This window comes from Hemicordylus capensis, chromosome 2 (assembly GCF_027244095.1).
Source record: "Hemicordylus capensis ecotype Gifberg chromosome 2, rHemCap1.1.pri, whole genome shotgun sequence".
In the NCBI taxonomy this organism is placed as follows: domain Eukaryota; kingdom Metazoa; phylum Chordata; class Lepidosauria; order Squamata; family Cordylidae; genus Hemicordylus; species Hemicordylus capensis.
In genome coordinates, this window is record NC_069658.1 from 9040840 (window position 1) to 9066278 (window position 25439).

The window sequence follows — 25439 nt, forward strand, 5'->3', positions numbered from 1 at the left end:
GGTTTCTTAGAGCTTAGCTTTTTATTGATAAAATTTATATATATATATAAAGTCATTTTAATTAGCTTGGTTTTTTAACCTTTCAAATTACTTTTTAATTGTTCTGTATTGTATCTATTCTATTAATGTTGTAAGCCACCCCGAGCAGTAGTGGACTGGAGGGACAGGGTATAAATATTTTCCATAATGTGCAGATGGAGTTCGTATTTTCTCAGATGCTCAAGCTGGGCCTTTGAGGAGGTGGTCAGCAAACGCATCCTTCTGCCTGGGATGTAGCACAGCCCTGCATGATGGATTGGCATCCATACGTGCTTGTGACCTCACTGCCCTCCCATATATTTCTCTGTTTCCCTGCTGCCTCATGCTTAACTACTAGCAAATTCCCCCCCTCCATGTCCAGGGAATCCTCCCCCCGTTCTGCTCTCTGTGCCATTTCGTTTCCTCCAGTGTCGCCTTCATCCTTATCTACCTCTTCTTGACGAAATAGGTTGACCATCAAGAGTGCCAACAGCCTGCTTACCTGCTTTCCTCCCCTCCCATCTTTTCTACCCAGGACTTGCTCATGTACCTGCTGCAGCTTGTCCAGGCCCTGAAATATGAAAACTTTGAAGACATCAGGAATGGCCTGGAGCCGACCAAGAAGGACAGCCAGGGGAGCATGTCGGAGAGCATGGCCACGTCGGGAATGAATGCTGCTGATATAGACAGGTAGGGGAGAGGATGGGAGGTCTGGCAGCTTTCCACGGTTACTTTCGTGCTCATGCAGCATTTCCTTATATACTCCTTCCCAGTTTTCTATTGATTGGTTGATTGCATTTCTATACCACCTAGTATAGAAATCTCTAGGCGGTGTACAAATTAAAATATAATATAAAAATTCATAAAGGCAAATAAAAATCACAGATAAAAACGCACATTAAAATTAGAATTTAAATTTCAGTTAAAAGCCTGGGAAAACAGGTACATCTTCAGGGTCCTCCTAAAAACAAACAGAGAAGGAGATGCTCTTATTTCAGCAGGAAGCACATTCCAAAGCCCTGGGGCAGCCGCAGAAAAGGCCCGGCCCCGAGTTGCCACGAAATGGGTTGGGGGCAACCATAACCGGACCTCTCCAGATGATCTTAATAGGCGTCAGGGTTCACAATGGAGAAGGTGCTCTCTTAAGTATCCTGGACCTAAGCCGTTAAGGGCCTTATAGGTAATAACCAGCACTTTGTATTTTGTTTGGAAACATATTGGCAGCCAGTGTAGTTCTTTTAGAATCAGTGTTATATGGTCCCTTCGGGTAGACCAGAGACCAATCTGGCTGCCACACTCTTTACCAGTTTTAGTTTCCGAACTACATATAAAGGTGGCCCCACATAGAGTGCATTACAGTAGGCAAGCCTAGAGGTTACCAGCACATGTACCACCATTTTAAGGTCATTTGTCTCCAGAAATGGACGTATCTGGCGTATCAGCCGAAGCTGATAGAAAGCACTCCTGGCAACAGCCTCAACCTGAGAAACCAGGGAGAGTTTGGGATCCAGGAGCACTCCCAGACTACAAACCTGATCTTTTAGGGGGAGTGTAACCCCATCCAAAACAGGCAGATCTAAACCATTGCTTGGACCCTGACTCCCTACAGACGGTACCTCCCTCTTGTTTGGATTCAACCTCAGCTTTTAGAAGAAAAGGATAGTAGCTCTTTAGCAGAGTCCCAGATTCCGCTCCTGACATCTCCAGCAATGGGCTTGGGCAGTACCACACCCTGAAGCTCCGGAGAACTGAGTCGGAACAGACATTTCTGAGCCAGATGAGCTGGTGCGTTGATTCTGTGTAAGGTGGCTTCGTATGAGTGAGCCTTGAATCCCAATATTAAAATCCTTCTTTCAACGACATTCTTTCCCCAGTTCTCAGATCATCACAAGCCCTCTTCCCCTGGTATCCTCTCCACCTCTCTCAAAAGCAAAGGAGTCTGCCGACAGTGAAAATCTTGAGGTAAGTACAGCGTTGAGACTGGAGGGCTAGAGAGTCGCTAGATCAAAGCTTTCATCGTCCATGGTCTCACTGGGTTGCCTTAAGTAAACCCGATCTGTAAAATGGGGGTAGTGGTATGGCTGCACTGCCTTGTAGGGTTGTTGTAAGGAATGTTAAGAATTGTACTGCGCATGATAGTGGCCATATGAAAAGGCGTGTTTGTGGGTGCCCTCCTGCTGCTGAAGTCAAAAGTGGCTACTTTGCTGGAACACACCATCTTTTTGTTGACTTTCAGCAAGACCTCTGCACCTTCTTGATATCCCGGGCATGCAAGAATTCCACACTGGCTAACTACTTGTATTGGTAAGTAGGACACAGAAGAAACAGGGTTGCCATCTTTTGCCTTGTCTTTGGCCCTTTAAAGCTTGTGATGGCAAAGGAAACAAATATACCTGATCACCATGTTGTCCTTCCTCACCTGGTGTGATAAGGAGATCTCTAGGTGAGAGGCAAAGCAGGTGAGGATGACAGGAGAAGGAACTGTCCTTTTGCCTTCTGTTGCGTTATTTAAAGCCACCTAATGGCGCTTTAGGGAAATAACTTGACTACAAGCCAGAAGTAGTTGGTTCGAATCCCTGCTGGTATGTTTCCCAGACTATGGGAAACACCTATATCTGGCAGCAGTGATTTAGGAAGATGCTGAAAGGCATCATCTCAGACTGCGTGGGAGGAGGTTATGGCAAACCCCTCCTGTATTTGACCAAAGACAACCACAGGGCTCTGTGGCCTTCAGGAGTCGACACCGACTCAACAGCACACTTTACATTTTACCTACGTTATTTAAAGGCCAGATTCCAGGGGTTTGAGGTGGTGAATCTGAGGGTAGACGGCAGTGCTGGGCATGGAGAAAGCAACCAAGTGGCCCTGCCTGAAGAGGGGAAGCAGGTGTTTAAATCCAAGGCATGGTCTTCTGGCACGTGACGGGAGGCTCTTTGCTGAAGCTAAGCAAGTTTAGGTCTGGCCAGTGCCTGGATGGGAGAGCTCCTGGGAACCCCATGGGTGCCACCGTGAGTTTCATCGTGCGAGATGAGTGGGATGCAGGTGGAGTAAAAGTAATAAAATAGGATCAAAGAAGAAAGGAAAACAGGAGGTTGCAGTCAAGGGATGAGAGAAGGGGAAAGAGAGCACCCCCCCTCCGTCAGAATTGGTAGAGAGAAGCCTGTTGTATAATTACTGCTTGAGTGATGCCTCTCCATTGGTTTGGAGTGCTTGTCTTGGGCTCTTGACTTCTTGCCACCCTTGCTTGTGGGACACGTCTGTCAGTCTCTCTTTGCCTGCGCGCACCATAACGCCAACACCACCCCCCACCCCTGGCAACTATGTGGGAGCTGAGGTGGCTGGAACTGTTCTGGAGCATGTTGGGCAGTAAAATGAGTTAATTTGTGATTCAAAGAAAACATGAAACAGTAGACTGTTATATAGTTCTGCCCACCCCTACTGCAAACGTATACTGGGTGATTCTGACAGAGTTGTGATTCTGTGCTACTCTCTTCGGGTGATGATTTATGGTTTTGGGGGATCATTTCTGTGTTTCATGGAAGGTATGTGATTGTGGAATGTGAAGACCAAGACACCCAGCAGAGGGACCCCAGAACCCACGAAATGTACCTGAACGTCATGAGAAGGTTCAGTCAAGCTCTGTTAAAGGTAAAGCCCTTTGTTTTGTCCCTGTGCCAAGGTTAGTGTGCAAGTGGGCATAATTCTAGGAGCTGCTGACTTCTGGGTGTAGTTGAAGGGGGCTGGTTTTCTCCAAGAACTGGCTAGCAGGATGTTTCCTTCCCAGGATTGCGTATACTTGAACAATGTTTAAGAACACCATTATTGCTTGGTGCCAGGAAAAGCTGAATGTTGCCAACAGCTTGCATGCATCTGCACACATGATTTTGCATAATTAATTCTGCTAACTCCAGGGATTAGCCCCACTCTTTCCAAGGACTGTTCTTAGGAACTGAACAGGCATGGCTAATTTTTAAAAAGTCTACTTTCATATACTTGAGGGCTGCAATGCCCCCTACCCACCCAAGGAGAAATTTTCATATTTTAGATGGCATGCTTCTTGGATCAAGGACTTGTCGTCTTCCGTTCTGTAAAGTTCTATCAATGTTAACGTGCTATACAGGAGAACCTCCTCCTTACCCATGGTTCCATTAGTTGCGGTTTCACATACTCATGCTTTTAAAATAGAGGACAAGCCTCGTTAACCACAGGTAAGGGGTTCACTAATCCACAATTTTTGGGGAGCTAGAGGGGAGAAAGAAGAAAAGGTTCTGGCCTCCCCGCCCCCACAAAGGCGACACCCAGTACTGGCCTCTCCCCACAGCAGGGGTTTCTCCTAAGCCCTGGCCTTTCTCCCTTCTAGGGTGCACTGATACAACATCCCCTGTACAGCAGGGGCTGCCGGAGGGCCGATCTCCCGCTGCCCCACACATTCCTTGAATGCTGGCCTCTCTCCCTGCACCACCGCCAGCCCCTGCCTGCCTGAGGCTGATCTCAGATCTCATGAGACTTACGAGGCCTAGGAGGGATAAGGAAGCCCTGGCTCGTCAGTGATGAGGGCCAGTTCTCTGAGGAAGACCTTCCTCGTGCCAGCCCTGCTCTGCCTCTAGTTGTCCCCCGGTATGTGAGGATGCCGGATGTCGTGTTCGACCCCTTCTGCAGGGAGAGAGGGCAGTGCTCGAGGAGCATGCAGGTGGGCGGGGGCCAGCCACAGTGGAAGGAGAGAGGCCAGTGCGTGGGGCAGTGACCGGCGGGCGGATGTTGCATGAGTGCTCTACAGGGGATGTTGCATGAGTGCACCCTGGCAGGGAGGAAAGCCAGCACTTGGGAGAAACCCTAGTGTGGGGATTGGGCTCTGGCTATAACAAAGCACCTGCTTTGCTTATAGGAGGTCTCTGGTTCAATCGCTGGGAAAGACTCCTGCCTGAATACGAATACGGCAAGTAGACCGCTTTTCAACAAAACGTTCCCAAAGCCTGAAACTTTGGGGAGCTCCTGCCAGTCAATGCTGAGCCAGGACTACACAACTTGGGCCCTCCAGGTGCTGTTGGACTACAACTCCCATCATCTCCAGCCAGTGGCCAAGAGTTGGGGATGTTGGGAGTTGTAGTCCAACATCTGCAGGAAGGCTGAAGTTGGGCAGCCCTAGTCGTAGACAGTACTGAGGTAGGTGGTTTGACTCGCTACAAGGCGCCTTCCTGTGTTCCTGCACATTGGCTTGAGTTTCACATGAATGATCACCTCTGAAATGATTGCTGCTGACAGTTGCCAAAAAGAAAACACCCTGAAAAGGTCAGATGGCCAGCGACTTGCTACAAGGAGCTTTGATGGCATTTTAGAGGGAGAGGCAGAAAAGCAACATTCCTTTTGAGTGAGCATGTCAGTGTTTATCATCCACCCACTTTGAGAGAGATAATTGCTACAAGGCCTACTACAGGCAGAATAATTACAGCAGAAAGAACTATTTTTGACTCTCCCCTCTCCTCATTCACCCAGGGTGATAAGTCTGTCCGGGTGATGCGCTCTTTGCTGGCAGCCCAGCAGACGTTTGTAGATCGACTGGTTCATCTCATGAAAGCAGTGCAGCGTGAAAGTGGCAATCGCAAAAAGAAGGTAAGCCCCACAGTAAGAGTGACGCTTGGTTGGCCTCTTGTGCATGGTTAAATGTCTAAATGCAAGGGCTCGTGTTCTGCCCACTGTGATGTGGGTGGTTCAGCACTGCCTATGCTGCTGCATGTGTCTAAAACACCGCCTGTGGTGTTGTAACAAGGCTGTTCAGCTGCAGCTTGAAATTGCGTAGTGTGACCTCCACTGGAAACACAACAATTGTGCTTGCACAATTTGGAGTCGCAGTGGAACAGCTCAGTTGCCCAACACGGTGAGTGGTATTTTAGACAGTGGTGCGAGCAGTGCTGGACCTCAACATGTTGAACAGAATGTGAGCCAAAGATGTCCCTTTTCCACCACAACCCACCATGGGAGGAGAGCTGGTCTTGTGGTAGCAAGCATGAGTTGTCCCCTTTGCTAAGCAGGGTCTGCCCTGGTTTGCATTGGAATGGGAGACTCCATGTGTGAGCAATGTAAGATATTCCCCTTAGGGGATACGGCTGCTCTGGGAAGAGAACCTGCATGCTTGCTTGCAGAAGGTTCCACGTTCCCTCGCTGGCATCTCCAAGATAGAGCTGAGAGAGACCCCTGCCTGCAACCTCGGAGAAGCCGCTGCCAGTCTATGTAGACAATACTGAACTTCTTGGACCAAAGGTCTGACTCAGTAGAAGGCAGCTTCCTATGTTCCTAAGCCATGATTTCATCATAAAAGTATCTTGTGTTAATGAGACCTCTATGGAGGTGCCGGAGGAGGTGGCTCATATCTGTGCCCACTTGGTTTCCCAGTGCAGCACTAATATAGGCTTGAGGGCCATTGTGGAGGGAACAGTGGCTGTAGTTGATAAGAAGGGCATCTCTCTCTTTCTGGGATACCCGTCTAGCTGGGCCCTGGTACCTGGTTTGTACTAGGGACAGATTAAAGGTTCTTCGACATGGTCTCTGTCGTTTACACTAATGGGCTATGCGCCTGCCCAGAAACCTCGTCGGAATCTACCAAGCTCAATTCTTCTGCTTTGGGCGGAAACCCCGCCCCCAGCCACCATATGCGACTGCGCCACTCCTCATCCCTTCAGTCTTTCGTCGTCCGCGTTTCAGTGAACATTGTGGAATCTGCGGCTCGACAACAAGTAAAATTTCTTTATCCCCTTGTTATTTTCTTCTGCTTTCTTCTTTCTTGAATTTGTCTCTTCGCATGGTTAGTGTTTTTTCTTGGTGTTTTGATTTCTCACGGTTTTCTTCTTTCGGAGCTCCAATCCCGGCTGGGATGGAGCATGAAGGCCAGCAAGCCTTCGGCGTTCATGCCGGGTACGACGAACTTTTAAAAGTGTGTTTGGTGCGGATAGAAAATAACTTCCCCCGATACTCATTCCAAGTTTCTCTTGTGTTAGGGGGAATCCCACATTGTCGAGACCTGACTTCACTGTCAAAAGTTCACAAATTAGGCTCGCAGGAATAGGGCTTATCGCTTGCGTGCAGCCCTGTGGAACCTGGCTCTCGATTCCTTGGAAGCCCTTTCCTTGAAGCGATCTGCAAAAATGGCTTCTTTGGTACCATCAGAGCATTCTGCATCTGCTCCAGTAGAACCCGAAATCCCAATCTCAGTATTGGTATCGATGCCCCTGGAGGTTCCCCATCGGCGGCGTCAGGAGAACAGGCATGAGTGGAAGACTTTTCACAAGATCTGGCGGTGGTAGAGGCAAAGTCGGCCCTGGCTCCTCCGGCTTCAATTCCTCAAAAGAAGAAGAAGAAATCAAAATCACAGGGTGATCTGCCGGCGGGGCAGCATCTTCCCCCAATACCGAAGACGCACTTGTCCCCTTCGACCCCCTCATCGGAGGCCCCCATTGCCAAGAAGCCTAAGACCGGGCTGGCATGTACCACACAAAAACAGTCTATACTGGCTAGGCCTCGCTCACTTGATGAGGATTCATTGAATCTTGTACCCACACGGGTTCGCAGGGAGTGCTCCATCCAGTTGGACAATAGTGACTATGCGTCTTCGGATAGGGAGTAATACTCCCTTCGGCGTTGTACACCCCTTCAGGGCCACCAGGATTGTATCCCTCACTGGGACCGTGGTGATTGCTGGGAACCAGAAAAGCACTGACTGGAATACAAGCAAGATTAAGCCTGGGACCATTGGGAGTCTGTATAATTCAGATCGCTATCATTTTTTAGAGCACCGATCCCCCTTGGTGGCGGTTGAGCCCTCCTACACCACTTGGTACTGGGACTCTGGTTCGTATGGTCGGTACACAGCGAATCAGCAATCACACTATTCTGACTATAATAGACCTAGATTGGGTCCGCATTACATGGAGGCCCCATCCTATGAGGCTCAAGGGATAGGGTGGCGCCAGCCCCCGTCTCACGCAGAAGGGAGGCTGTGTTCCTGCTTGCCACAGCACCCTTGTCGGGATCGGACTGAGCATCGCGAACCACCCCCTTTGACCCCGATTCAGCAGCCGACTGCTCCGCTCCTGATGCTACCGGCAGAAGTACTGAATCAGATACCGAATGACCTGGCTGGCAAGGCGGCATCTCTGATGGAACCGAATCTCATAGTTCCAGACGCTCTAGTTCCTCCTGAGTCAGAAGATGAGTGACACCAGTTCACATGAATCGGATTGCGCTCTGCAAGGGTCTTCTCCGCTCAATATCCAGTCAGACTCGAAACTGATCTCCCCATCGGAGGACCTCAAACTCTACTCAGCTTATGTGACCCATATGCTCTGGGTGTTACCCTCGGTACCCTGCAAAAGGAGAACTGCATCCTCTATTTGCCTTGATCAACTCAGAGGCCAAGATACCGGCCACGTTGTCCCTCAACACGGCACTGCTGAAGGTCATGAAGGCCCATTGGAAGAAAACAGCAGCCCTCTCTCAACCTAATCGGCACCTGGAACACTTTTACAGGATATAGTTGCAGGACAATCTGGCCTTCTTGAAAAACCGCCTCACACCGAATTCGATCGTAGTGGAAGCACCCAGTGACAGGGAATGTAAAAAGTTGGACTCGTTCGGGAGATGGCTTTCTACAGCTTCAGCGCTCCGCTTACGGGTGGCTAATTATTCAGGTATATAACGCGAGATATAACCACATTCTGTGGAGGAAAGTGGGACCGTTCCTGGACCGTTTACCACAGGACAAGAGGGAACTGGACAAGACATTCTTCTGAGAGACAGTTCAGATGGCCAAACAGGAGCTGTACTTGGCCAGACATCCCACTGAGTGCACAGCTAAGGTCATGACGACATCTGTAGCACTTCAGCGGCACGCCTGGCTGCGTTCATTGGGGCTGAACTATGAAGCCTGTGCGAAGGTAGAGGACCTGCCCTTTGAAGGTTCTAGCCTATTTGTGGAGGAAACAGACAACATGCTACAGAAAGTGCAAAAGTTGAAAAGCACAGTGTATTTGGTGTCTTACTAGTCCTCGAACCTGAAACCGCAGAAATCTTCCAAGTGGTCCCCGTACCGGCCACAGAAGGATCAGTCTCAACAGGGCTCGCCATCCCGCCATTCCTTTTCAGGCAACAAATTTCAGCAGAAGTCCAGCTCACAGCCAAATAAGCTTTCTTTTCAAAAGCAACACCCGAGTTCTTTTCAGAAGAAACAATGATTCAAGGTGCTTCCAGATTCGCTTAGCCCCGTTTTCAGCAAGCTGGGACAGAGTGACTTTGGACCAATGGGTCCTGACAATGATACGATTGGGCTATGCCCTTGGGTTTGACGGCACGCCGCCCGTTTCCAGTAGGGTGACTACCCTGTCCACTCCGGGTTGGACCAAGAGGTTGCCGAACTCCTGCGGAAAGATGCAATCAAACAGGCTGCCAATCCAAACAGCCCCGGTTTCTACTCCCAATACTTTATAGTGCCGAAACCGGACGGAGGTCGGAGGCCTGTACTAGACCTCAGAGCCCTGAACAGAGATTTGATATACGAACCGTTTTGGATGCTGTTGATATCATGTCAGTCCTAGAGAAAGGTATGTGGATATTACCATGTATCAATTCATACTCTGCATTGGCACTTCCTGAGCTTCCAGAAAGGGGGATCCCTTATCAATTCAAAGCTTTGCCGTTCAGTCTTACAACGGCACTGAGGGTGTTTACAAAATGCCTCACCCTGATGGTGGTTTTCCTGCAGGAGAACGGGCTGCAGGTGCTACCGTTCTAGACGATTGGCTTATTGTGGCAAGCACCAGGCAAAAGGTTCTGAGGGCCCTAGAGTTCGTGATTCACACCCTGAAAAATGTAGGTTTCCAAATCAATTACAAGAGATCTCATTTGGAACTGACCCACAGGATACAATTCATAGGGCTAATATTCAATACGGTCTTGGAAAAGGTCTTTCCTCCCGACGCCCATATCGATACACTAAGAACCTAGCAGGGAAATTCCAGACGGGAGGCCTGCAATCTCTGCGCGCAGTGCAGTGCTCATTGGGCCACATGATAGCCACCACATACATGTTGCCGCAGGCGCGCCTTCACATGTGGATTATCCAGAGGTGGTTTTTGGATGTGTTCGATTCCCTTCAGGATCCAGGACATCTGGAACATATCCCTCCTTGGTGGGTACAGAATATGACGGAGTGGTGTTGGTCCCAACACCTGCACTTGGTGGCCCCCTTCCAGAATCCCAGCCCCCGTTTGGGTCATCACAACGGATGCTTCTGAGCTCGGATGGGGAGCGCACCTGGAAGGGCTGCACCTGAGTGGTCATTGGCCCCACATGGAGTGCTCCCATAACATAAATTATCTAGAGTTGTTGGCCATTTTCAATGCCCTCAAGGGGTATCTGCCCATGGTTGGGAGTCATTCGGTGACAATACAATGGCGAAAGCCTATGCCAACAGGCAAGGCGGGACTTCATTGAGGAGTTTGCTGCTCCTGGCCCTGGATCTTTGGCACTGATGTGTGGCACATGTGGTGTCACCTCAGGGCGTACCTCAGGGCGCACATACCGGGCGCCTTGAATGTCCAAGCAGACACCCTGAGCAGAATGACAGTGGTCTCACATGAGTGGGTGTTGAACCACAAGGTTCTCAGGGAGGTGTTTGTCAAATGGGGTGTTCCCACTCTGGACCACTTCATCTCCCAGGACAATGCTCAATGTGATCAGTATTGCTCCAGAGGAGGAGTGGGCGAGGGCTCCCTCGGTGATGCCTTTGTTCTCTCCTGGACAGGTCCTCTCATATACCTGTTTCCCCCTTTTCCCCCTTCTTCCGAAGGTCCTGAACAAACTGAGGGTGGATTGGGCCTGGGCGATCCTGATAGTCCCTTGGTGGCCCAGGAGGCTGTGGTTTCTGACCTTGGGCCATCTGGCGATGAACTGGATGTGACTACCAACCCGGCTGGACCTGCTCTTGCAGGAGAATGGACAGATGTTCCACCCAAACGTTCAGACTCTCCATCTGACAATGGAGAGTCTGTCGGCTGGTCCTGCTGACTTGTCATTGAGACTTGAGGAAGTTTTGGTGGCGGCTAGGAAGCAGTCCACACACAAGGCCTACAATCACAAGTGGACTTGTTTCTGTTTGTTTGCTTCCTTGCATTGGTTTGATGCATGTAATCCTTTGGTACAAGATATATGTAATTATCTATTGTCCCTTAAGGAGTCTGGGTTAAAACTCTCTTTCCTTAAACTGTACTTAGCAGCCATTGTGGCACGTTCTTCTGCTTCTTGGTTTAAGGACCCAGTGGTTAAGCATTTCCTGAAAGGTTTGACACATTTGTTCCCTGATGATCCGGTTATGTCCCCTACCTGGGACCTGTCAGTGGCTTTGGCTGGCCTGTTATGTCCACCTTTTGAGCCTTTGGCCTTGATTGATCCTCGTCTCCTCAACTGGAAGGTTGCCTTCTTGGTGGCCATTACCTCTTCCAGGAGGGTCAGTGAGTTGAGAGCCCTGAGGGTTGACCAGCCCTATCTTCAGTTCCATAAGGACAAGGTAGTTCTCAGGCCAGATGTCCAGTTTCTGTCCAAGGTGGTGTCTATGTTTCACCGCTTGTCCTTGCTCACTTTGCTGGTGTTTTTTCTAGATCCTTCTATGGATGCGGAAAGGAGGTTACACCCTTTGGATGTTCGAAGGACGCTAAGCTTCTTCATTCAGGGATCTGCTGAGTGGCAGAAATCCTCTGCCTTATTTGTTCTATATGATGGGCCGCGTAAAGGCCTACAAGTGTCTGCCTAATCTGTGTCTAGATGGATCGTGTCTACTATTGAATTTTGTTACCAGTTGGCTCATAAACAGTTGCCTACAACAGTTAAAGCTCACTCTGTTCTATCTGTGGTGGCCTCAGTGGCCTTTGATCGTGTGGTCCCGTTGGACTCGATATGCCAGGCAGCTACCTGGGCCTCGCCACATTCGTTTATACGTCATTATGCAATCGATATAAGAGCATGAAATGATGGTGTATTTGGCAGGAGCGTCCTGCAGTCAATTTTCAGTTGATATATTTGTTTCTAAAATAAAAATTGCTGGCAGTTTGTTTGCTTCTGTCCTTCCCTCCTCCTTGGGCGCTAGCTTGTTATGTGCCCGTTAGTGTAAAAGACAGAGACCATGTTGAAGAACTACAGCTTACTGACTGGTAACGTTGGTTCTTCTAGTGGTCATCTGTCCTTTTACACGCCCTCCTGTCCTCCTCACGGGGTTCACTGAAGCTGGACTCTGTGACTGAAGGGATGAGGAGTGGCACAGCCCCATATTGCGGCTGTTGGCGGGTTTCCCATCCAAAGCAGAATAATTGAGCTTGGTAGATTCTGACGAGGTCTCTGTGCAGGCACATAGCCCATTAGTGTAAAAGGACAGATGACCACTAGAAGAACCAATGTTACAGGTGAGTAACCTGTAGTTTCTCTTTCTTTACTGGCCACTCTGTTCCCCAAGACTCTTCCTGCCTGATCTGATGATCATGGCCTCAGATTTGGTGTTGAGGACACCCTGGCTAGTGGTTCTGGGGTACCTTGACACTCATGCCGCCTTGCTTGGAGTGCTGAGCAGCTGATGTCTTACCCACCCAACACACAGCTACTCCAAATGGACAGATAGGAGTTTTGAGGAGGAGGGGAAGCTTCACTCTTGTACATAAGACAATAAGCAGATTGTCCTCTTCTCCTTCACTCCCAGAATGAGAGACTTCAAGCACTCTTGGCGGACAACGAAAAGATGAACTTATCGGATTTTGAGCCCATTCCACTGCCTCTGGAGCCGCAGGTGAAATTTCGAGGCATAATCCCAGAGAAGGCCACACTGTTCAAGGTAACAGCCCAGATTTCTTCTGAAAATCAACATGATTAACAGATCAAAACAAAAAGTTAAACACCTGGGTACACTTTTTTAAAAAACAAAAAGCTACACAGGGCACCAAAAATAGTGAGTTGGCATCAGATGGTCCTTCCCCTCCACCCCTTGCCTCTGGTCTCAGTCTGGAAGACAGGAACACCTAAAGGGTACTCTGTTGAGGAGCAGGTGAGGGACCGGGGGCAGGGAGGTGGAGTGGCTGTGGTCTACAAGAATAATATCCCCCTTACCAGGATCCCTGTTAGAGTGTCAGACCATATCGAACGTGTGTACTTAAGTTTGGGGACCACGTATAGAATGGGACTTCTGTTGGTGTACCAATCGCCCGGCTGCTCAACAGAGTCCCTAACTGAGCTGACGGACTTGGTCTTGGACTTGGTGTTGGAGTCACCCAGGCTTGTGGTGCTGGGCGACTTCAATGTCCATTTCGGAACCAATTTGTCCGGGGCAGCTCAGGAGTTCATAGCGGCCATGACGACTATGGGCCTATCTCAGGTGGTCTCAGGACCGACACACTTTACAGGTCACACGCTTGATTTGGTCTTTCACTCTGATCAGGGTGGTGTTCCGTGGGTGGGGAATCTTGTGATTTCCCGATTCTCATGGATGGACCACCATCTGGTTAAGGTTGGACTCACAGTCACACCTCAACTTTGCAGGGGTGAGGGACTTATTAGGATGGTCCGCCCAAGAAAGTTGTTGGATCCCATAGGATTTCAAGAAGCCTTGGAGGGATTCAGTGTTGGCTCTGCCGGTGAACCTGTTGATGTCCTGGTGTAGAATTGGAACAGCAAACTCACCGGGGCGGTAGACATGATCGGGCCTAAGCGTCCTCTCTGACCCGCTTCAAAACTGGCCCCTTGGTTTACGGAAGAACTACGGGTGCTGAAGCGGCGAGGTAGACGGTTGGAGCCCAGGTGGAGAAAGACTCGGCTTGAATCCGACAGATTGCAACATAGAGCTCATTTGAAGACCTATGCTCAGGCGATACGTGCAGCAAAGAAGCGATTCTTTTCTGCCCGTATTGCATCCGCAAGTTCACATCTGGTGGAGTTGTCCAGGGTTGTGAGAGGGCTAGTATGTGCCCCTCCTCCCTTGAATCAGAATTTGGAACCATCTGTTAACCGCTGTGATGTGTTTAATTAATTCTTTGTGGGGAAAATCTTTCGTATTCGGGCTGACTTGGATTTTGTCTCCACACTTACTTCAGTATCTGATGTAGAGGTATCCAGTGACTCCTCTTACGTGGTTAGATTGGATCAGTTCCAGTTTGTGACTCCTGAGGATGTGGACAAGCTGATTGGAATGGTGCGGCCCACCACCTGTCCTCTTGACCACCTGTCCTCTTGACCCTTCCCCGACATGGCTTTTTCGATCTAGCAGGGAGGTTGATGTAGAAGGCCTGGTAGAGATCATAAATGCATCTCTGAGGGAAGGTAGGATGCCTCCTAGTTTTAAGGAGACAATTATTAGACTGCTTCTAAAGAAGCCTACCTTGGATCCCTCGGAGCTGAGTAACTACAGGCCTGTCTCCAACCTTCCGTGGCTGGGCAAGGTAATTGAGAGGGTGGTGGCCTCCCAGCTCCAGACAGTCTTGGAGGAAACGGATTATCTAGACCCATTTCAAACTGGCTTCCAGGCTGACTATGGGGTGGAGACTGCCTTGGTCGGCCTGATGGGCCGACCAACTGGGAATGGACAGAGGAAGTTTGACTCTGTTGGTCCTTTTGGACCTCTCTGCGGCTTTCGATACTATCGACCATAGTATCCATCTGGAGCATCTGAGGGGGTTGGGGGTGGGAATCACTGCCCTGCAGTAGTTCTGTTCCTACCTCTCAGGCAGGTTCCAGATGGTGTCCCTTGGAGACTGTTGTTCTTCAAAATATGAACTTTTGTATGGTTTCCCTCAGGGCTCCGTATTGTCTCTGATGTTACAGCTACATGAAACCGCTGGGTGAGATCATCAGGAGATTTGGTGCAGGGTGCTATCAGTATGCTGATGACACCCAAATCTATTTCTCCATGTCAGCATCATTGGGAGAGGGCATAACCTCCCTAAATGCTTGTCTGGAGTCGGTAATGGGCTGGATGAGGGATAACAAACTGAGACTGAATCCAGATAAGACGGAGGTACTCATTGTGCGGGGTCGGAACTCAAGAGATGATTTTGATCTGCCTGTTCTGAATGGGGTCACACTTCCCCAGAAGGAACAGGTACGCAGTCTAGGGGTGCTTCTGGATCTGAGCCTCTCCCTGGTTTCCCAGGTTGAGGCGGTGGCCAGAAGTGCCTTCTATCAGCTTCGGCTGATATGCCAGCTACATCTGTTTCTTGAGTTAGACGACCTCAGAACAGTGGTACATCTGCTGGTAACCTCCAGACTGGATTACTGCAATGCGCTCTATGTGGGGCTGCCCTTGTACGTAGTCTGGAAACTACAGTTGGTCCAGAATGTGGCAGTCAGGCTGGTCTCTGGGTCATCCAGGAGAGACCATATTACTCCCATATTGAAGGAGTTACACTGGCTGCCAATATGTTTCCGGGCAAAATACAAGGTTTTGGCCATAACCTATAAAGCCCAAAATAGCTTGGGGCCCTGGGTATTAATGAGAATGTCTTCTTTGTTATGAACCCCACCACCCATTGAGATCATCAGGAGAGGTCCGTCTGCTTTTGCTGCTAGCTTGTCTTGTAGCTACTTAGGGACGGGTCTTCTTCGTTGCTGCCCCTAGGCTTTGGAATGCGCTCCCTAGTGACATCTTTGGAATGTGCTCCCTAGTGACATCTCCCTAGTGACATCTCTGACATCTTTTAAAAAGTCTCTAAAGACCCATTTCTTCACCCAGACTTTTAACTGATATTATTTTGAGTGTTTTAATGTTGTTTTTAGAATATTGTTATAAAAATTTAAATTGTGTGTTAAATTTCATGCTTTTAATTTTTTTTTAAAAATAATAATAATGTTTTTCTTTTAATCTTGTTATAAACCACCCAGAGACGTAAGTTTTGGGCGGTGTAAAAATATGATAAATAAAATAATAATAATAATAATAATAAATTTAAAAAAGAAGGGCTTGCAGATATGTCCCCAGGCAGGAGCACATGTGGAAGAAGTAGTAGTGTTTATGAATATTAAGAAATTTTGTTTATTGGCTGCCCCATAACTGCTCTTCTCTGGGTGGCTCACAAAAAATAACACTGACATACAGGAGGCCCTTGTTGAGCGTGGTTCCGTGCATCGTGGTTATATACCTGACCTCATTATTCATGGTATGTGGTTTCACCTACCCACCATGTTGGGGGAGGGGGCACATTTTTGCCCTTTTACGGGCATGCTCTTGCTGCACATGTCTGGGTTGAGAGAGGAGTTTGGAGGAGGACGTTGGAGTGTTCTATCAGGGTTTTTTGTGTTTTGCATTTTTGGATCTTAAAGTTACTTTGGCAATTTTTCTAGCCTTTGGGAGCCGTTGCTCTGGAGGTGTTTTGCACTTTTTAAAGCCATTTCAAGCCTTTGGGAGCCATTCCTGTGCAGCTTCTTGCAGCCAAATTTCTGGAACTTTGGGGAGCATTGTGCAGCCCTTGTAAGATGCTAATGATCAGTTTTGTGTATTGGGCTGTTGGGGGTGGCTGGAGGCAGTGTCTGGCAAAACTGCATCACTTTCCTTCCTTCACAGTTCTTCCTTATGCTCTTTCCTTGTTTCTGATTTTACCCTGTTTTTTTGGTGATTTTTTTTCCTGATCATTTTCCTTTGCTCAGGAACCTAACCCCTCCCCCCCAATTCCCATAGACTTAAGGTTTCGTTATCGGCAGTTTCGTTATCCGTGGTTGTAGGCCAGAATGGAACTCCTGCAAACAATGAGGGCCGCTCGTGTTCCTGTCTCCTTTCTGGTCAAAACAAACAAAAACACAGATAAAATCACAGCTTGCAAAAATCTTAGAGGAGTCTGGCCAAACCAATTAGAACGCAGGAAGGAAAAATTCTTCCCGGAACAGGAGTTTCAGCAGAGTGGCAAAATGCCGTCAGGGAGGGGTTTAAACAAATCTCCCAGGATGCAGAAGGGCTTCCAGGGCATGGGGCACCAGCACAGAAAAGGACTTCTTACGTCTGGGATGAGACATGCAAGAGAGCCTCCACTGATCTCGATGGATGTGCAGTTTTCCATGGGAGGAGGTGGTTCTTTAAGTCCCCTGTTCCAAAGTCCTGGAGAGCTTTAAAGCTGCTTGTTGCCAGAACTTGGCCTTGCACCTAGAAATGGACCAGTAGCCAGTGCAGTTGCAAAAGTAGGCGGCCCTTTGCTCTCCAGTTCCATGCATAATTATTCCTAGCATTGCATTCATGTGTTGGTGTTACCTTCCTCCATCCCATTGTTGAATATTTCCTGGCACCTCCAGTTGATTCCTGGGCCATTGGTCCTCTTTCTGTAGTGGAGGAGGAGTGTGCAAGCACTGCTCCTCCGACATGCAAGTAGCATGATGTGCCAGGACCGTGGAGGCCCCATTGAGTGTCTCTTCTCCCGAAAAGGGCAGGGGGAGGGAGAATCTGTAAGTTGGGGCCTCTGGAGCACCCATGTCTCATGTGTGGTGAGGTGATGGGGAAAGGGGCACACCTGCTCTTCGATTGTGTGCAAAGGGCTGGCAGCCGGGATCTAGATACTGTTTCTTTTGTTGTTTGAGCTTCAGGGAGAGGCAAGGCTGGATAATGCAACGCAAAGACATAAATATGTTTGTACAGACTAATTGATTTCCTTTTTGTCCTTTTCTTTTCTTTTTTTTTTGATGAGGAACAAATTGCCTGCTAAACAAATTAGGTGGTTTTCAGAAGGGCATTTTAAATAGAACTGCCATCTTCACTAAGTGGATTAAGGAGGGGGGGCTAATTGTTTTAAAGTTGTCCTTCCCTTAGCATTTTTTAAGTTTAATGAAACGACTAAGGGCTTTTCCTTTCTTACTGTTCAGTTCCAGTTATTTTCATGCAGGTCTTTAAAGAGAAGTTAAATTGTTTAAATTGAGATGTTCCGTTGCATCTACGGAAGCACCATGAGTTCTGAGTTTCTCTTCAGTGACTATATGGGTAGAGTAATCCACTTACCAGGGTTGGGTCCTTAGCAACTGCTTTCTTCTTCTTCCTGGTTCTGGTTTCTCACTGCAGACTCCTACCCCGATACAGAAATTTCTTCTTGGCATGGAAGACGGGGGTGCATGCGTGGAATTCCCTTCATGTGAATGAAAGGATGGAGAAGCTTTTAAAAGCTTCATGGAGGACAGATCTATCAATGACTTCTAGCCTTGATGACTATAAGCTATCTCTGTGTTCAGAGGCAGGATGCCTTGAACGACCATTTGCAGGGGAGGGAGTGTGCCTTCATCTCCTGCTTGAAAGCTTCCCAAGGCATCTGGTGGGTCACTGTGGGAAACAGGATGCTGGACTAATTAGGCCTTAGGCCTGATCCAGTAGGGCTGTTCTTAAGAGAGGGAGCTTTTAAAGGAATGAATGTGCAGAGTGTGTCCCTCTGTTCAGGGGTCAAGAAACATTGGTTCTGTTCACTAGCCAGGCAAAACCTTTACTCATGAAGCTATGTTGATATGTTACTCATTAGGATCCCCCCCCCCACTTGTCAGGCATCATTTTTCACTCATCACAGGCAAGTAGAATAGTGGATTTAGAAGGTATCTCAAAGGATCGTCTTAATTTCTGAATGGAAAATGGAGAAAGGGCAGCTAGTATGGAGATCTGGCTAAGAAGGTATCTGAGCTGAAAGTGTAGGAGCTGATTGTGGCAGGCAGCTAGCTACCTGGTGAGCACAACAACAAAATATTTATATACTGCTTTTCAACAAAAGTTTCCAAAGCGGTTTACATAGATAAATAATAAATACATAGATAGATAAGATGGATCCCTGTCCCCAAAGGCTCACAATCTGAAACTCAACATAAAGTAGACACCAGCAATAGTCACTGGAGTGGTAAGAGAATTGCCACTTGCAAAAGGTGCCTCTTTGCCCAGTTATCAGGGCACCAAAAGGACCCTTGCACCAGCAATTGCTGGCTGCAGAAGGGGCTCTGAAAAGGTGAGCCTCCTCCCTTCCAGCTGCGCATGCTCCTGGCTCTTTCTCCCAGGGAGGCCATTTAATTTCTGTTTTTATTTCCTCTCATCAGAGTGCCCTAATGCCTGCCCAGTTGTTCTTCAAGACTGAAGATGGGGACAAATATCCGGTGATATTTAAGCACGGAGACGACTTGCGCCAAGATCAACTCATTCTCCAGATCATCTCGCTCATGGACAAGGTGACATGTGGTCGTGCTTGGGTCTGTGGGGCATAGCTTTTATTTATTAGGCTCCTAAAATCGAGGGCTACCATGTTTAAGATTATTTACAGTGCAGACTGGTGCATGTCTACTTTCACGTTAGCACCATTGATCTCAATGGGCCTTTCTCCCAAGTAAGAGTGCATAGGATTGTAGCCTCCATTGATTAGATGAATTTAATTTTAACCACCCACCTGTACGCCCCTCCCCCCATGTAGTTTTGTTTGACTCAGAAGGTGCTCACATTTAATTGGTCATCTGTTTTTTACTTTATTTTATTTTTTGTACAAGTGGACCCCGTTATCTGCGGATCGCAGTTTCGCATATATGTGGTTGGGTCTTAGAGACCCACTTTCTTTCTCCACAGGTAGAATAATAGGCCAAATTTGCCTATCCACAGTTTTGAGTGGCTGGCAGTGTCCCGGAAATGACTTCCGATGTCCCGGAAATGACTTCCAGTGCCATTTCCGGCTTGTGTTTTACAGCAGAGAGCCATATTGTGGCTCTTAAAAAAGAAGAAAAGACAAATTTGTCCATTTTGGGGTTTTGTGGGGCACTGCTGGAGAGCCAGAGACCTGAGGAATTAAGCTACAGTGCTTTTCTCCTCTTATTTCTGCCTCACCCTTTTTGTGTGTTAGAAACCTAACCCGGGGAGTCCCGAGTTCAAATCCCCATTCAGCCATGAGACTTGCTGGCTGACTCTTGGCCAGCCACTTCTCTCTCAGCCTAACCCACTTCACAGGGTTGCTGTGAGGAGAAACTTAAGTATGTCGTAAGGGCTCCTTGGAGGAAGAGCGGGATATGAAATGGAAATGTAACGCCTAGATTCCCATAGAGGTAAAGTATCGTTGTTAGAGGTTTCTATATTCCCGAGAAGTCGCTGCCAGTCAGGGTGGACAATACTGAGCAAGATGGACCAAGGGTCTGACTTGGTAGAAGGCAGTTTCCTATGTTCCACATAGTCACTAGCTGGAGCGAAACCAAAAGCTTTCAGGTCAAATTCGGGAGCAGGATTTAGCGAGGCAAAGCTAGCTACCTGCCTTCACAAATTCTGCCTCCTGTTTCACAGTGGTGCTACTAGTCTAGTCCCCGCCACCCAACAATCCTCTCCACTCTCCAGAGTGATAGTATCTGAAGTAGCATTGTTCAAGGGGGTCAGATTGTGCGACAAAACAGTGGCTGTGGAGCATCGGCTGTCACCAGTAAGTGTGGTGTTTCTTGTTCCCGCTGCCACCCCCTTCCTTTTGGGCACCTGTGAATGGAACAGCAAAAGCGTGAAGGAGATGGCTCAGTCCCAGCCTCTACATTCTCATGAGTAACTATTCATTTTATTGTTAAATTTGTATACCGCCTTTCTTTAAAACGGTTTCTTGCTATTTCTCCATCGTTCTCTTCTACTCACCTTTCGGTTTCTCTTACAGCTCTTGCGCAAGGAGAATCTAGATCTAAAGCTGACTCCATACAAGGTCTTGGCCACAAGTACAAAACATGGTAAGGCTGCCTCTTTCCCTGTAATAACAAGAGCAATATGTCTTTACTTACCAAAATGACACAATGCTGTCATTTTTGCAAAGCACCGATTGTGTCTTGTTTTAGTTTTGCATGCTGATCGTTTTGTACCATAATCGTATGTTCGTTTTGTGGTGTTCACTGTTTTGGAGACACATTGTAAAAGGGGCTCAAAATTAGTACTAGCATCAGTAGTATTGAGTAGGGATGTGCAGAACGTCTCAGCATCAAAATATTTTGACTCGGAATGGGCTGTTTTGAAACAGAACACCCTTTAAATAAAGTACCTGTTTTGAGCTTCAAGCAGAGCAACCCCCTTTTGATCGAGATGTTTTGAGTGCCATTTTGGAGACCTGTTTCCCTTGCTGATTGATTTTCTGGCACTGGCTTCTTGGTTGGCTTGTTGTCATACAAATCAAGTGTTGTCATGGGCAACTGTGCCCCCATTGGCTGGGGGGAGGGAGGGGCAACACAAAAGGAGGAATTTTCAAAATGTATTAAAAGGGACTGGGAGACAGGGAGAGCCCTTATGCCTCTCTTGAAGAGGATACATCAGGAGAGGAGGAAGGAAGGTTTGTTTTTGTGGTTTTCTTTTATCAGCATTGTGTATAATATGCTGTGCTATTGCTGCTATAAATATCTGATTTTGCTGGATCTCAGATTGATAGAGGCAGAACATGGGTGCCTGCCATCCTTGGGTTGTGGTTTGGTTTGTTACTGCCAAGGACTACTTTACAGTAACAAACTGAGACATTACTGTAAAGGACTGCTTGATTTCATTAGGACTACTCAAGAGTAATTTAATCGGCCAGTGTATCACAGAATACAATATAAAGGAACAATCATTCCTGATACACATCATTAGCTTGAGAATCAACCATAGAAATTGACACTTCCATCTTTGTATCTGTCTCCACTGTGCAGCTAATGGCTTCTTCTGGGAGGAGGGTAGTTACTTCCCTACCACCATTTCTAAATGGGGGCGTGTGCATGCTGCAACTGCATTTAACCAAATAGAATGTCTAGTTTGTTCCTCCGATGAATAGTAGGTGATAGAGGATCAATACTACTATTGCTACTACAAAATAGTGTATATTTTGGTCTAGCATGAATCTGTAGTGCGGAGGAGGGGAAAGTGCCATTTTTAAAAAAAACACCACCAGCACTGAGCTGGAAGCCTTAGAAACCAGCCAGAGTTGGAGAGGGGGCTTTCTAAGGGAGTTCTGTTGAGGAAGAGTGGAGAACGCGGTCAGGTACATCTGCCCCTAACAAGTGTCTTTTGCATCTGCTCTTAACAAGTGTGCACGATACCATGCCCAGAGATGACATTTCCAGTTAAGGGCAGGTCCCCCGAGAACTATCTTGTGTCTAGTGAGCCCAGCATTAGTTCCTTTCTCCCCCTTTGCACAGGTAGGAGGGGGTGGCTTGCAGGAGGCCCTGACAGCCGGGGCAGATCCCAACTCAAAATGAGGCAAGATTTTTTCACATGGGGACAGGCATTCTGCTGCTTCGCCCCACCATTAGAACAGCTGTTTCCATCTTTAGGTCCCCAGATGACATGGATGTTTCATCCTCTCCAGCCACAATGGCCTATGACCATTGTGGTTGGGCATGACGGGAGCTGGAATGTAGCAACATCTGGAGGCCACCTGTATTTGGAGTTCGTCTCCACTGTTAAAAAGAAGCCACAGCTAATCCCATGTCTTTTGTATTCTTGATGGGGAGGAGAGCCGGTCTTGTGGTAGCAAGCATGAATTGTTCCCTTTGCTAAGCAGGGTCTAACCTGGTTTGCCTTTGGATGGGAGACTACATTTTTGCCCTCCACATATTTAGGTGCCTACTTCAACGTACTGTATTAGCATTCTTCCCTGCCCTTCACCCTGTATGAGTTCTCCTGACACTGAAAGGTTTATCTTGAATTCCATTTTCTCAGGTTTCATGCAGTTCATTCAGTCGGTCCCTGTTGCAGAAGTCCTTGCTACCGAAGAAAGTATACAGGTGCGTGTTGACTTGGGTGCCTGTCGCGATGGAGCAGGGTGCAGGATTCAGTGCTCGCTTATGACTGTCTAGCCCAGATGAAGATTGCAGACTCCTCTGTTCACACAGTTGAAATCTATCCAAATGCAAGAAGTATTTAGAGAGACTTTGGAGAGAAACCAAAGGGTTTGGGGTTCTGTGCTAAAGAGCTTGTGGGGCTGTGCTAATTTTCTGTTCCGGGAGCAATATAGGGATATATACTAAGGGCGGGGGGTGGCATTTCCCCCCGTATTCTGAAATAGTATAGTCTTGCTGTTCCACTTCATTCTGCTGCATACATATATCCACCTGATTCAGATGGTCTTATTTGTACTAATAACTGTTCACGCAAATGATGTAACTGCAGTTATTCAACCCTCCAGTGTTTTTCTCACTGCTTCTTTCAAGCACTCAAGTATTCTGGAGGTTTGCGCAAATTGAAATGGGCATCTCATCACAATCTCATTTTTATGTGTGTCATTTCCAGTCACGTTAAACAACTGCCAGTTCCAAATAGACACATCTGTTTAAAAGCACACTGGTTAATTCTAGACAGCATTAGGAAGGACTGAGAAATGGTGTTTAAACAATGCGAAAATGTTGCTTCGAATGAACTGTTTTGTGCTTCGTTCTGAAGGAAATGCTTATTTCCTCCCCCACCATCTTAAGTAAGAAAAAATTGTGTGTGGGGAACTTGTGAGAGAATTTCCAATGTGCTTTTTGTGTATTTGAGGGGTGGGTGCATGTGTTCACATCACTGCTCAAGTGTCCTGGTAAGCACATTAAGGGGTTCTCAAACTTAGGTCCACAGATGATGCTCGACTATAAATCTCATCATTCACTTTGGACAGTGTGGCTAGGGATGATGGAAACTGTAGCCCAACAACATCTGGGGACACAAGTTTTAAAACCCCTGCTGTACTCCGATGCTTAAAAACAAACAGAATGATTGACATATCTAACTGATTGCCAATATTAATTCCCCTTGTTTTTATGTTCTCATAGGCAAGTCCATGGAGTATAGGTTTATTTTTATTTTATTTTATTTTATTTTATTTATTGTTGAATTTATATACCGCCTTTCATTTAAAACAATCTCAAGGCGGTTTACAAAAGTTAAAAAATACAATAAAATAACAATAAAAATATTAAGCTAAAAATATAAAAACAAACCAAATTTAAAATCTATAAAATACAAGCATAAAAATTATACACGGGTAAAAATACATAGAAGCAGCAATGAAAACAATCATGTAAAAGCCTGGAGAAAAAGCCAAGATTTAACCAGCTTTCTAAAAACTGTGATGGAGTCCGAGGAGCAAATGGCCACCGGGAGAGCATTCCAGAATCTGGGGGCAGCAACAGAGAAGGCCCTGTCCCGCGTTCATGACAACCGAGCCTCCCTCTTTGTCGGCACCCAGAGCAGAACCCCCTCAGATGACCTTGTCAAGCGGGCAGCAACCTTTGGGAGCAGGCAGTTCCTCAGGTACCCCGGGCCCAAACCGTTAAGGTTTACCACCAATCGCTAGCCATGATAGCTAAGTAGAGCCTCCATATTCAAAGGCAGTATACCTCTGAGTACCAGTGTCTGGGGACCAAAACAGAAAGAAGGCAATGGCCTTCATGCTGTGCCTGTGAGATTCCCATACATATTTAGCTAGCCACGTTGGAAACAGAATCCTGGACTACATGGACCAGGGTTCGGGGCTCTTTTGGGTTTTCTTCATAATGTTTCTAGGCCAATGCACTGCTGGAATTCTTCTTCTGATGTCTGAAGCACAACACACACACCCTTAAAAAGGCACATTAATGCACATTTGTAATTCGTTTCCTGTATCTTCATTCACAGTTGTTTTAAATTGCTAATGCTATTTAAATTTTGCTACCCAGGCACAAATGAAATATATCTACTTTTGAAGCATTTAATACTCTTGGTAATTATGCAATAACTCTACATTTGAAATTCAGCAGGGTGGGATTATTTTAAAGAAAGAGAGAGGCCCTTGAGTGAGCGTAAAGCAAAGTGATTTTAAATCTTCTGGCTTGCAGAGGTTAAGACAATTCTGTCTGATATAGACTAAAGCTCTGCAATGTAGCAGGAAGGGGGGGGAACACAATTTGCTTGATTGTTCTTTGCTTAATGTTATCTGCCTTTAAAAAAACAACAGGAAATTTTTGTGCTGAACCTTTATAAGTAGCAAGGTTGATACTTGGAGAGGATCTCTTCAGCAGTACCCCATGTGAATAGATTTTCTTCAAGGCTACACACAGCCTGCATTTTCTGCAAGCCCCTGAAACCATTTTGGACGTATGTGCGTGTATGCAAGAGAGAGAGAAATGAAAAATCTAATTGTCATCTTTCAGAACTTCTTCCGAAAGCATGCACCAAGCGAAACAGGGCCCCACGGGATAAGCGCGGAGGTCATGGACACTTACGTCAAAAGCTGTGGTAAGTGACAGCAAATGACTGCAAGTTGGAGCGTTCCGAGTCGGAACAAGGTCATTCCATTGTTGTTGGCTCAACTGGTTGTTCCAGTGGAAGATTCCATGGATTTTGCATTTTGAGCTTGGAACTGAACACTAAATCCGTTTTGTGCACATCCCTAGTTGTGTGTGTAAGGCCCTCTTTGAATTGTGTTAAATCATTACAGTTGGAGAATTAAAAATAGCGGGGTTTTTTGTTA

General features: G+C 47.2%; 1 protein-coding gene across 2 annotated transcripts in view; it reads left to right on the plus strand.

The window, feature by feature from the left end:
* The window catches only part of PIK3C3 (phosphatidylinositol 3-kinase catalytic subunit type 3), a 148827-nt gene that overhangs the window by 46304 nt on the left and 77084 nt on the right, over window positions 1–25439 (plus strand). For both annotated transcript variants that reach the window (XR_008317552.1, XM_053301985.1), the window contains exons 11-20: window positions 554–708; window positions 1893–1980; window positions 2255–2322; window positions 3561–3666; window positions 5512–5628; window positions 12752–12883; window positions 19081–19209; window positions 20652–20721; window positions 22673–22737; window positions 25120–25204. Coding sequence is in view for 1 of the 2 variants with exons in the window: in XM_053301985.1 (XP_053157960.1) it covers window positions 554–708; window positions 1893–1980; window positions 2255–2322; window positions 3561–3666; window positions 5512–5628; window positions 12752–12883; window positions 19081–19209; window positions 20652–20721; window positions 22673–22737; window positions 25120–25204 (1015 nt within the window). In the remaining variant the exon portion in view is untranslated. The remainder of the gene's footprint in view (window positions 1–553; window positions 709–1892; window positions 1981–2254; window positions 2323–3560; window positions 3667–5511; window positions 5629–12751; window positions 12884–19080; window positions 19210–20651; window positions 20722–22672; window positions 22738–25119; window positions 25205–25439) is intronic.